Source organism: Perognathus longimembris, chromosome 7 (assembly GCF_023159225.1).
Source record: "Perognathus longimembris pacificus isolate PPM17 chromosome 7, ASM2315922v1, whole genome shotgun sequence".
NCBI classification, from domain to species: Eukaryota; Metazoa; Chordata; class Mammalia; order Rodentia; family Heteromyidae; genus Perognathus; species Perognathus longimembris.
The window spans coordinates 82,225,953-82,239,250 of NC_063167.1; the positions used below are offsets into that span (position 1 = coordinate 82,225,953).

The 13,298-nt window shown below is 38.7% G+C and overlaps 1 protein-coding gene across 2 annotated transcripts in view; it reads right to left on the reverse strand.

The window, feature by feature from the left end:
* The window catches only part of Dph5 (diphthamide biosynthesis 5), a 34,053-nt gene extending 23,789 nt beyond the window's left edge, over nt 1-10,264 (reverse strand). The window contains exons 1-3 of one of the 2 annotated variants that reach the window (XM_048352060.1): nt 10,134-10,264; nt 9,790-9,951; nt 1,886-2,010 (exon numbers count right to left, since the gene is read on the reverse strand). In XM_048352060.1, coding sequence (XP_048208017.1) covers nt 1,886-2,010; nt 9,790-9,924 — 260 coding nt within the window. In that variant the 5' untranslated portion in view covers nt 9,925-9,951; nt 10,134-10,264. Of the gene's footprint in view, nt 1-1,885; nt 2,011-9,789; nt 9,952-10,115 lie in introns of both variants that reach the window. The other variant, XM_048352059.1, reaches the window with a different exon arrangement.
* Nucleotides 10,265-13,298: the final 3,034 nt, after the last annotated feature.

The window sequence follows — 13,298 nt, forward strand, 5'->3', positions numbered from 1 at the left end:
GAACCAGCTAGCTTTGAACCACAAACTGTGATTTTTAGATCTCAGCCTTCTGAGTAGCTAGGATTACAGGTGTGAGCAACTGAGCCCCAGATTTTTTATATTAGATTCAGCTGATATAAAATTTACTTTCTAAGGGGGAAGGGGGATAAGGGAATGAGGGAGGAGGTAACAAACAGTACAAGAAATGTATCCAATGCCTAACATATAAAACTGTAACCTCTCTGTACATCACTTTGACAATAAATAAGAAAAAAATAAAATTTACTTTCTAAAATGGCTACAAAGGTTTATAAAATGCTTACTCCTGATTTCTATACATATCTCACCAGGACTAGTAAGTGTATATGCTGGCACCAGTGTGTAAATCTCACTCTGAGTAATATCTGTACTGTGAAACAGACATTGCCAGTGCCAGGAAAATAAAAAGTAACTTGAGACCACTCAGCCAAGCTGGCAAGTGTGGTGGGGAAGAGTCCCATGGAAACACAGGTATTATGCTGAAGAAGTCAATGTGATAATAAGAGACTTTTGCAAAAGTTAGAATATACTTAAAGCTAGGATTTTTAAGTTTATTTTACTACGCTACTGCTAAAAAACATAGGTACTACTACTTTTCAGAAACATTTAAATTTACATAGAACAAGGTCAGAGGCTAAAACAAAATAAATATTTCTGAATGTGTAATTATCCACAGTTACTTGTAATCAAGCATAATTATGATACAGAATCTTCGGCTATTCAGATGATATAAATTACTTCTTTTTAACAGACACATGTACATATAACCCCATTGTTTTGAGAAACATTCTGGATAGTGGGCTCAAAGTGATTTAATTGTTCTCATGTTCCTTAAATCTCCAACATAAATCCTGAGTGACCAGCTGTGGACAAAGGACTCTGCTGTTTGGCTTGACATTAGAGATTGATGGCGCTTGACTAGACAAGTAGAAGCCCATCTTCTTGGTAATGAGAAAGAACAGAGCTCCCAATGGATATAAGGAATTGAAATCAAGGGCTTAATAAATGATAAATTCAAGGCAAGTAAAGTGACAGCAGTGTTACAAAATATTAGAGGACTAAAGAGAAAAGCCTAAAGGAAGATGAACATGCTTGCAATTATCTGCAGCAAATAGCAGGCATGACTTTTGATAATAGGATAGCTTATTTAATAATGATAAACTTAGTTAAGGTATTCCATGTCCTACATGATCTAAAACAGAGTTAAAGAAATAAACTGTAGAGTTGATAATTCACAACATAGTAGCACATCTTTACCAAGTAGATTTTCTTCATTAATCTCAAAGGTAATGGAAGTTTATACTGTGAAATTTTATTTTGTTTCCTTTGGCATTTTTGATATGTTGCTATGAACCTAGCTTGGGTTTTAAATGCAGTAAGCAGTCCATGCTGACCTTGAGTCTGTGATCCTCTAGCCTCAGCCTCTAAAGTACTGGGATTTACAAGTGTATGTCACTACATACAACACTAGGTATGAAATTTAAATAGGGCTTATGTAATCAGGACCTGACAAGGAAGTTTTAAACACAATAATTTGGTTATTGCTGATTCATAAAAATATATAAAATTAAATAAAGGAGAATAAATACTCAATAAATATTCAATGCACATATGTGAAATGGAACCATGTAACTGGAGGGTAGGAGTGGAATTGGGAAAGATGAAGGAGAATTATGAGAGGGTATCATTGATCAAGATGTACTATACTTACAAACTGATATTTTTAATGTTTAAATAAATGTATATGTAAATGTATATGTATATATACACACATATAGAACTGAAAATATAATCCCTCTCTCTGTGTATCACCTTTATAATAACAATAAACTAATTTTTTAAATTCAAAATGTCTGCTTTGACTTACCCAAATGGATCTCCAACTACAAGGAATGCAATATCACTGACATCAGCATCCTTTAAAATATTATCTGCTTCTTGTTCCACTTCTTCTCTATCAGCAAGAATTAATTTTCTCCCATAAAACTCTTCCTACAGATTCAAGTTCAATACCAAAAAAAGAGACAGCAGGTAACTATGCACATACTCACAGAGGCACACATACCACAAAACAATCTTTGTCTAGAACTAGGCAAATCTTGGCAACCATCCAAATACATATCATTTAATATAACTCATCAGTGAGCCAGAACTGTATATCATGCTGCAATTAAACTCTGTCTTTGGGGCTATTGTAATATCCCAAGAGGAGCCGACCCCTTAACATCTGAGGCCTTTAAATTTGACTTTAATAGACCAGGCAGAACATTAGAGAATGAACAGAGAATATGTATGCATGAGCCCCAGTTTAGAAACATGATAATGCAGAATATATTAAACACTAATGATAAACATGCAAGGTGGTCCAGATTTTATTAGATTTTCTCTAGCTAAAGCAAAGCCAACATCAAGAAGATACAATAGGAAATGATTTACCTGTCTGCAAAACCAGCAAATATGTTTATATAATTTTAAAGGCAAATTTAAAATTATATTCTCTTTTGCTGCTAAGAAGGCAGAACTGCAGGAAAAAAGAATTAAATTCTAAACATACAAGGACTTTTGAAACAAACTATTGAATGAGTTAATCTTTTGGAGTTCAAGTATAGAGAACATGCTCAGGAGAGCAAGCCAGTGAACCAGTGTTTACTTGGTACTCGTATTGCTGTTGTGCCTAAAAAGAACCTTACAACTGATTACCGACGGGATAATATGCACCTCTAATGGAGTAGAAGATGCATAGGTCAATAATACTGCTTCTCACATACTGAGAAGCTGAGTTTTAAAAAGTTATGAGGACTGCTGTTGTGGCAGAACATCTGTCACTCAATATTTGTCAAACAAATGAGGTAATAAATGATTAAGCATCCCAAGACCAATGCTATAGGTTCCAAACTCTAATAATTATTTCTTAACACTTAACTCCTTCGATGTGAAAAGGATGGCATCCAGGAGTAACCTTCCATAAGTTCCCAATGACAATATTTTTATAGACAAAAAAAATGCTCTCATTATTTCCAGTTTGCCATATATCTTTATCCCTAATCATTGACTTTCATGTTTTACTTTGACTTTATGAGTCAGAAAATTGAGTAGTTAAAAGAATTATGTTTGCAAATCCAAGAAGATACTCATACATGATTACAGAAAACTGAAAAACAAAAGTTTTTTTCCTGAACTAACATTTCCTTAAAAATAAAAAAAGATTAAGAAGCCACACACTAGCAGGTGGTTCTATTCTACACTGGATAAATAATCTAACGTTTAAAAAAACCCTATCTTGAAACTTCTATTTTGTATCACTCCAAATCATTTATTCAAAGCCGACTGCAAACCAAAATTAGCCAAAAGGATAAAGAAAGTGACTACATAGTATTAAAGGGAATGAGCCATCAAGAAGACATAACTATATATAACTATATATACATATACATGCATTAAACACTGGTGCATTCAATTTCACAAAATACTGCTGGTCAATAAAGAGACACCTAGGTCTATATATTGGGCGATTTCAATAAATCATTCTCATCAATATCCAGACCAAAAATAGTCAACAAAACTTCATTTGTTCTTAACCATAGAACAAATGACTGATGTCTATAGAATATAACATATAATAGATGCAGAACATACATTTTTCTCATCAGCCTTTGGAACTGTCTCCAAATTTTATCACAGTTTAGGACACAAATACCAAAAAGCTGAAATAATCTCTTGTATCTTACCAGAATATAATGTAGAAAATAACAAATATCAATAGTTAAGGGAAACAATCAATATGAACACATGGAAGTTAAAAAATATGCTTTTGAATAACCAACAGGACATTAATCAGGACGGATTTTTTTTTAATGTCTTGAATTAAATGAAAATATACCTTACCAGAACTTTTGATATATAAGAAAAGCAGTTCTTTTATTTTCTTCTTTTTTGGGGGGACGGGGGACGGGGGGCAGTCCTGGGGCTTGAACTCAGCTTGGGCTTTGACTCTGAGCTTATCTGTGCTCAAAGATAGTGGTCTACCAGTGCCACTCCTGGCTTTTTCTGAGTACTTTATTGGAGATAAGAATCTCATGGACTTTCCTGCCCAGGCTGGCTTCTAATCTTGATCCTCAGATCTCAGCCTCCTGAGTAGCTAGGGTTACAGGCATGAGCCACTGGAGCCCAGTTCTAAGAGGTAGCTTACAGCTATCAGTGACTATGTTAAAAAGTGAGACAGGGGGCTGGGCCTAGTGGTAGAGTGTTTGCCTCATATACATAAAGCCCTGAGTTCAATTCCTCAGCACCACATATATAGAAAAAGTCAGAAGGGGCACTGTAGCTCAAGTGGTAGAGTGCTAGCAAAAAGAAGCCAGGGACAGTGCTCAGGCCCTATGTCCTGAGCCCTAGCACTGGCAAAGAAAAAAGTGAGACAGATCTCAAATAAACAACCTCATGATGCAACTCAAGGTCTGAGAAAAATTAAGATAAACCAAACCCCAAATTAGTAGCAGACAGAAATGATAATTATGGTAAAAATCAATGAAGTTGAGAAAAGTACAAAAGCTTAATGGAACAAAGAGTTGGTTCTTTGGAAATATAAACAAGATTGACAAACCCTTACAGAAACTAACCAAATGAGAAGAGCTAAGTTAATGAAATTAAAGACAAAAAAAGTATATTAAAGCAGATACTTCTAAAATCCAGTTCATCTGTAGAAAAATTTTAAAATGTAAGAAATTGGAAGACTTAGAAGAAATAAATGACCTACTAAAATTGAACCAAGAAAATATAAACCAAACATTGAAGCAGGAATAATCTCCCAACAAAAAGAAGCTCAGAATCACATGGATTCACTGCTACATTGTACCTGAGTATTAAAGAACTAATACCAATGCTCTTCAAACATAAAATAGAAAGGGAAAAATGCTTTGAAACTATCCCCATGAAGGCAGCATTACTCTAATACAAAAAACAGATAAAGGGTACACACACACACACACACACACACACACACACCCCTCATAAACCAATTTTTTGGATGAAAATATATAAAAAATTGTCAATGATTACTTACTAATCAAATTCAACAACACATTAAAAAGATCATATACCATGATAATGTTGGTTACGCTCCAGGGATATAAGGAAAGTTCAACCTATGCAAATCAATAAACATAACAGAACACATAAATATAATGAAGAGCAAAAAAATTAGATGATCATTTCAATAGACATAGAAGAAGCCTTTGAAAAAAATTTAAGATTATTTCCCAATAAAAATCCTGAAGATACTAGGAATATATAAGGATTATACCTTAAAAAGGTAATAGCTTTATATGACAACACCAATGTCAACATTATATACGTGGGAAAAATACTAAAAGTATATCTGTAAAATAGGAATGAGACAAGGATGTCACTCTCACCACTCTTGTTTAACACAGAGTCTGAATTCTTAACCAGAGCAACAAGAGAAAAATAAATAAATAAAAGACATGCAAATAGGAAAGAAGTAAAATTATCCTTGTTTGCAGATGATATGGCCCTATACTTAAAAGACCCTGAAGACTCCAGAAAACTTCTAGATATAAGTTTTTTTTTGTTTTTTTTTTTTTTTTGGCCAGTCCTGGGCCTTGGACTCAGGGCCTGAGCACTGTCCCTGGCTTCTTCCCGCTCAAGGCTAGCACTCTGCCACTTGAGCCACAGCGCCGCTTCTGGCCGTTTTCTGTATATGTGGTGCTGGGGAATCGAACCTAGGGCCTTGTGTATCCGAGGCAGGCACTCTTGCCACTAGGCTATATCCCCAGCCCTAGATATAAGTTTTATATAACTTATTTTCAGCAAAGGATACAAAAATCCATGTACATAAATCACAGAGAAATGAAGAAACAGTTTCAAAATAAATACTTAAAGATAAACTTTACTATGGAGGTGAAAGACCACTATGATCAGAACTACCGAACACTAAAAAATAAAGTTGAATAAGATATAGAAAGAAGATGGAAAGACCTCCCATGTTCATAGACCGGGCAGAATTAGTATTGTGAAAATGGCTATATTACTAAAACTATTGTACAGTTTCAGTGTAATTACCATTCAAATTCCAATAATATTGTCCACAGAACTAGAAAAATTAATCCTAAAATTTACATGGAAGCATAAAAGACCCCAAATAGCCAAAGAAATCCTGAGCAAAAAGAGTAATGCTAGAGGTATCACGATACCTGATTTGAAATTATACTACACAGCCACAGATACCAAAACAGCACTATGCCAGGTTTTGGTAGCTCATGCTTGCAATCCTAGTTACTCAGGAGGCTGAGATCTGAGGATAGAGGTTTGAAGCCAGTCTACACAGGAAAGTCCATGAGACTCTTATTTCAAATTGACTACCCCAAAAAAGCTGGAAGTGGAGCTGGGCTCAAGTGGTAGAATGCTAGCCTTGAACATAAAAGCTCAAGGGCAGTGCCCAGGCCCTGAGTTTGAGCCCCAGGACTGACACAAAAACAAAACAAAACAACAACAAAAATAGTAACATGGTGGCACAAAAACAGACATATAAACCAATGGAATAGAGTAGATGTATCAGAAAAAAAAATCCTACATAGCTCTAGCCATTTGATTTTCAACAAAGATGACAAAAACTCATGTGGGGGGAAGAGGGGGATGGATGGGGACATCAACTTGAACAAATGGTTCTGGGGAAAGCAGTTACCCACATATAAAAGGCAAACTAGACAAACTCTCACCCAGTACAAAATCAATTCAAACTAGATTTAAGACTTTAAGATCCTCAAACTCTGAAAACTACTGGAGGAAAATATAAGGAAAAGACTTCAAGAATAGGCATAGGCAATGACATTCTGAATAAGATTCCAATAGCTCAGGGAAACAATAGCAAGAATTAACAAATATGACTGAATGAAATTTAAACACTTCTGGGCACAAAGGAAACAATTACCAGAATGAACAGATAGACTACAAAATGAGATATAATCTTTGCATCTTTTCATCTGACAGGGGATCTTTAAAAAAAAAGTATCTTTAAAAGGTATCTTTAAAAAAAATACCAACTTAGCCAGTCACTGGTGGCTCATGCCTATAATTCTAGCTACCAAGAGGATCATAGTTCTAAGCCAGCCGGGGCAAGAAAGACTGCAAGACTTTTATCTCCAATTAACCATCAAAAAGCAAGATGTGAGCTGTGGCTCAAGTCTTGTGTGTGTGTGGGGGGGGAAGCTCAGAGATAGACAAGAGACCCTGAGTTTAAGCCCAAGGATCCATGCATGCGTGCACACACATAAGTGAGTAAAAATGTATTTTTTTAAGTTAGACATCAAAGAACAAATTATACTATTAGTTAATGGGCACAAAACTGAATAGGCAGTTCTCTAGAAGAACAAATAGCTAGTAGACACATAAAAAATATTCAACACTTTTAGCCACTGGAAAAATACAAATCAAAATTACACTGAGTAGAGGGCAGAGACAGAAGATGGTGAGTTCCTGGCTAGTAAGGGTAAAACTAGTAAGACTTCATCTCAAGAAAGGGAATGAGGGGTGGAGGTATAGCTCAAGTGATTTAACAAGCATCAGGCACTGGGTTCAATCTCTAGTTCTCATCCCCAAGGAAAAAGCACACTAAGTTTCCACATCAGCCCATGCTGAAAAAGAACAAAAAAACCCCACAATGTTGGCAAGGGTTCAAGGAAGAAGAAAGACGTATTCAGTGTTAAATGTAAATTACTATAATCACAGAAATCAGTATGCAGGTTCCTAGAAATATAAAATTCAAACTAAATGATCCAACTAAATCATTCCTAGGTGCACACCTGAGGGATTCAAATCTAGCATACATGAGATGCCTACATATCCACCTGTGTTATAACACTCAAGAGACACATAATGGAATCAGCCTAGGTACCCATCAATAGATGACTGGATAAAGATATGTGGCATTACACACAATGGAATATTACTCTGCCATAAAGAATATTGTGCCACTGCAAGAAAATGGACAGAACTAGAGACTATCATGTTAAGAAAATAAGACTCAGAAAGACAAATCTACTAGGTTCTTCATATATGTGGAATGTAGATTTCTTTTCAGAGACATGAAAGTTGAAGAAATATTTGGGAAAGAGACCCATGAGAGGAGATGAGAAAGGGTAATGGGGTGGTAAATACGACAAAGTACATTATGTACATGCTTGACAATGTCATAACAAAACCCATTATTTTATAAAATTGTACAAAGCATGCCAAAACCATAAAACATTTGCAAAGCACTTTCACATCTTAACAAAACTTGACATAACCCTCAAATTACCTCTGTTTGACAAATAAAGAAACTGATAGTCAGAAATTGAGAAGTGTTTTATTTCTAAACATTTTGCGTTAGGCACTATGTTAAGAATCTATGAGGGAGACATTTTTACCCAATTTTACACAGTAAGAAACTAAAATTAAAAGAAGTTCCCAAGAACACACACACAGAGAACAATGACCAACCAGGTCTCAACTTTCCTCTGTGCCGGGCGGGCTCTAACACCTTATTCTTATTCTATTAAACTGCTTGTTATGTTTTTCTGTTCTGCTGAGATGTTTAAGTTCACTCTAGTTTTCCTTGATTACTGATTAGACATATTTCCCTCAGGTAGAGGTTAGATATTCTGATTCCATCCTAACAGTGAAAAACAACAAATATGCCCAATAGGTGCTCATCGAACACAACTTGTATTCCAATTCGTGACCAATTCAAAGAACATACATAATTTCTTCTTCACAATTTTTTTTTTTTTTTTTGGCCAGTCCTGGGCCTTGGACTCAGGGCCTGAGCACTGTCCCTGGCTTCTTCCCGCTCAAGGCTAGCACTCTGCCACTTGAGCCACAGCGCCGCTTCTGGCCATTTTCTGTATATGTGGTGCTGGGGAATCGAACCTAGGGCTTCGTGTATCCGAGGCAGGCACTCTTGCCACTAGGCTATATCCCCAGCCCCATCTTCTTCACAATTTTAAAGTAACTTCTCTGGGTTGTAATCTCAGGCGAAAGAGATCTGAAGTTCTGCAGGAACTTTTTTGTTTGGAAGACTTGACAGACTGTAAAAATTCATTCCCTGAACGTTTTCATCTTCATCACTACTCCGCTTGGAGTTTGACAATACAACTGAAATTGACCCTTCATGTAAAATTTACTGAGCCCTCAATGATGACCAGCTAAATGTATAATCCACTAACAAATCCTCTGGTTCAGGCTTATGCTAGATATACACGTGGGAACAGGAGCCTTGCTAGGAAATGTCTACTTAAAGATCCAATCTCTCTGGATATGCTGTAGACAGAAAGGCGAGCACCATTCCCAATGGAAATACTTCAAAGGGGTAAGCTTTTATCTGGGTTTCTGAATATATAACCAGCTCATTAAGGCCAATTCAGTACCTCATTAGCACTCAACTCAGAAAGGATTTCTTGGCTATCTCATGAAATAAAGGATTGTGATAACAATCCCTGGGAGTGTAAAACTTTTCCTTTTATTTTCTTCCTTTGCTTACTGGAGAGACACAGCATTCAATTTGTAAAGTAGGACAAACTGCCCTTTCATTTTCTAAGTCATCTGGTCGGTGTATGATTTCCTGCTTTGGACGACTCAAAGGGATCCTATTCAAGATCAGGGGATGTGTTTAAGAGTCTAGCCAGCAGGCACTGGAACCTTCTATTCAGCTTATTGTATGCTAATCATATGCTAGACTGTTCTTTTCCCAGGAGGCTGGGGACCCCCATGACCTACCAGGGCTTCCTTCCCTACAGTCAGGACTGAGGTGTAGGCCTCTAGGTAGGCCCGACTGCAGCGTCTCACAACTTCCAGACCCTTGACAGTGATGTCTTTGGCATCTCCCAGGCCCAGGCCGACGAGGTAAAGCATTTCCAGCTCCAGAGGAAAGGGTGGGAACTGCGGGATGGAGTGAACAAGAAAGACCACGTCAGCGACACCGAGGTGCTCCCCCCCCCGCCCCGCCCCCAAGTCTGGGGACAGACATAAAAGCACAAAGTGGCTCCAGAGCAGGAGCCCGGAGATTAGACCCTCGTGTCACGCTGAAGGACTGAAATAAGTGTTTTTAAACACAGCCGCACCAGTTTGGTCCAATTACTCGAGGAAACGAGTAGCCAGCTGGCCAGACCCCACAAAGTCCTAACTGCAGGGCTTCCACGAAAAAGTAGCAGCGACAGCTGCCAGGACTCTCTCGCTGCCGGTAAGAGTTCCGGTGCCGTAAAGCGCGACGAAAGCACTGCGTCTTGTGCTTTATGGCACTCGCAGCGCCATTGCAGCACTTTGCGACTCCCCGGAGGGGGCGGGGCCAGCCGCCTCCGGAGCGCTCGGGCTCCCACTGATTGGCTGTGCTAGTGGTGACCTGGCGACTTCTGGTGTCTGAAGGTGAAACGTCAGTGGGCGTCGGGGAGTCGGTGGAGTGCTCCCCGCGCCGGCCTTGGCGGGTGGGAACGAACTTGGCCTGCCCACCTTCTCCGCCACTCTTGGCTTAAAAGGGCTTCACCATCCCGGTTCTGGTTCCGGGTAAGAGCGGTCACTCCGAGCCCGGTTAGGGCCGGTCCGGCTCGGGCGGCTGCGGCCGACGGCCGGAGTTGGCGGACGGTGGCTTTGCCCGTCTCCCCACCGCCACGCCGTCCCTCGCATTTTGCTTCACGTTTGCCGTCTCCTGGGCGAGGCGTCAAGTTGGCAGACCCAGCGGGGCGTGGGCTCCGATTTCCCTGCAGAGCCACCCTCGTCCCCTGGCTTTGCCTCTGTGACCTCCGACCGGTCGCGTATCTCACCCCTACCTCCAGGCCCTGCCATAGTCATCCTCAGTGCCCGGACACCCGGGTCTCCCCGTACTGAGAGAAGCGACCTTTCCGCGTCCCGAGCTCCGCGATCCCGTCGTAGGACTTCCCATCAAGGAGTCTAACCGAGTGTTGGCTTAGATGTGATTCCAGCATAGGAAACCTTTGTTTTGACTGAAGATAATTTACACCAGTGACTTCATCCAAGTTCAAAAGATAGTTTTCATTGTTTATCTTGGGACACACTGCTGATTATTCAGATTTTCTCGACGGTATTTTCTTGCCCAAACTCCTTTTCTTTTTTGATTCTCTCTTCTCTCTCCCATGTGTATGTGTGCTTTACATGAGTTACACTCTCCACGGATGACTTTCTGCCGGTTAATTGGAAGTACGAGTCTGGACTGTTCTGCTCAGACTAGCTTCGAATCTCAGTCTTCAGATCTCAGCCTCCTGAGTAACATTACAGGCATGATTGAGCCACCAGCATCTTTGCTAAACCTTGACGTTTTTGTTTTTCTTTTCCCAACAGTGGTTTAGTCTATCCTTTGTACATCTCATGTGATACTTGTTTCACGACTAATTCCACTCTCCTTGCGTTCACTTATTCCTCAAATGATACAAAAAAACCCCTCAAAATATATTAAAACATAGATATAATTGGAAAGACCTAAAACTAGCAGATGAAAATAAGAAAGATGACAGTATTTAAGCATAGGTTTCTTAAGTATGGCGTCAAAAGCATGATGCATAAGTAATTAAGATGGACTTAAAATAAAAATGTATGCTCTTCAGAAGGTACTACTAAACCATACACTAGGAGGAAATATTTGCAATAAAAGACTTGCATAAAGAAAATTCAAAGTGCAATAGAAGAGTTCAACTTGGAAAAAAATTGAAGAGATTTAAACCAATATCAAAGAAGATATGCTTGAAACATAAGCTTTTTTTTTTCTTTTGCCAGTCCCGAGCTTGAACTTAGGGCCTGAGCACTGTCCTTGAGCTCTTTTTGTTCAAGGCAGCACTCTACCACTTGAGCCACAGTGCTACTTCGGCTTTTTCTGTGTTTGTGGTACCAAGCAATTGAACCCAGGGCTTCATGCATGCTAGGCAAGCACTCTACCACTAGGCCGAACTCCCGGCCCCAGATAAGCATGTTTAGAGATACTAAATATCATTAAACATTAGAGAAATAGAAATTTAAACCACAAGAACCTTCTACATGCCTATTAGAATGGCTAAAATGAAAAAAACCAAACAAATATTAGCTGTTCATTTATATAATCCCAGGTTCCTAGTATTTCACTAGCTCAGATTCCAATCTCTCATTCATACCTCTCCTCTTGGCCTATGTATTAACTTTTTTTTTTTTTTTTTAGGAAATGTCCACTTAGATAAGCAAGAGGCATACCATATTCAATGTTTCCACAGCTGATGCATCGGTTTCTCTTCCAGGTAGCTCTTTGTTGCCTGCTGTAGTTCAGGTGAGAGTACACAATTTCCATCCATAATTCACCCAACCGTGTACTTGAAATTTTTTTCCAAGTTGAACTCTTCTATTGCACTTTGAATTTTCTTTATGCAAGTCTTTTATTGCAAATATTTCCTCCTAGTGTATGGTTTAGTAGTACCTTCTGAAGAGCATACATTTTTATTTTAAGTAATTCCTGCATACAATCATGTGTGCTTGTTTTCCTCAGTAGAAGCTATAGCTTATCTATCTTGGTTCAGGTCTTCATTTTGTTACTCCAGCTGGTCTTCATGTCTCCCTCACATCTTTCTCAAAGGATCCAGGGAGTTCTGTTAAAGCTTCAGCCTGAAAATATTACTCTCATTCTAAAATCGTCATTTGAAAGGCCAAGAAAAAGTGCAGGCTCTTAACACATCCCACCAGATCATCTGTGGCATGGTCACTGCCTACTTCTCTAGGCTCAACTCCCTCCACACCATCAATTTTTCCATAGTAGTAGTGAACTGCCTGTGGTTCTGTGCCCACAACACATGGTTTTGCACTTCTGTGCTATGCCCTGGAATCCGATCTCTCATGCTGTTCTGCAGAAAATCTTCCCAGAGTTCTTCAATACTCTAAAGCAAAGTAAGTGTCTCTGTTGTAATAAAGTTCTGCCTGTATATAACAGATCTTTTTCTGGTTGTGAGTTTTAATTTTGTAATTAAGCCACCAGTTTTACAAAATCAAGGACTATGTTATCCCTGCCTCTTCTCTAAGGCTTAGCATGGTACTTGGCACATAGTAGGTATTGGAAAAATGTTTGTCTATGGGTTGTGTATCTACATATAGCTAAGCATTTCTCAAGAAATGCAGGAATAGTATGTTAAATACCTCCTAAAACGTCACTGACAGAACAACAAGCATGCACAAATGCTTTCTCCATATCACTTTAGGAGATCATTTGTGTTGAAAGACCCATGACACATCATGAACACTTCATTGCACTGCTGAATTTA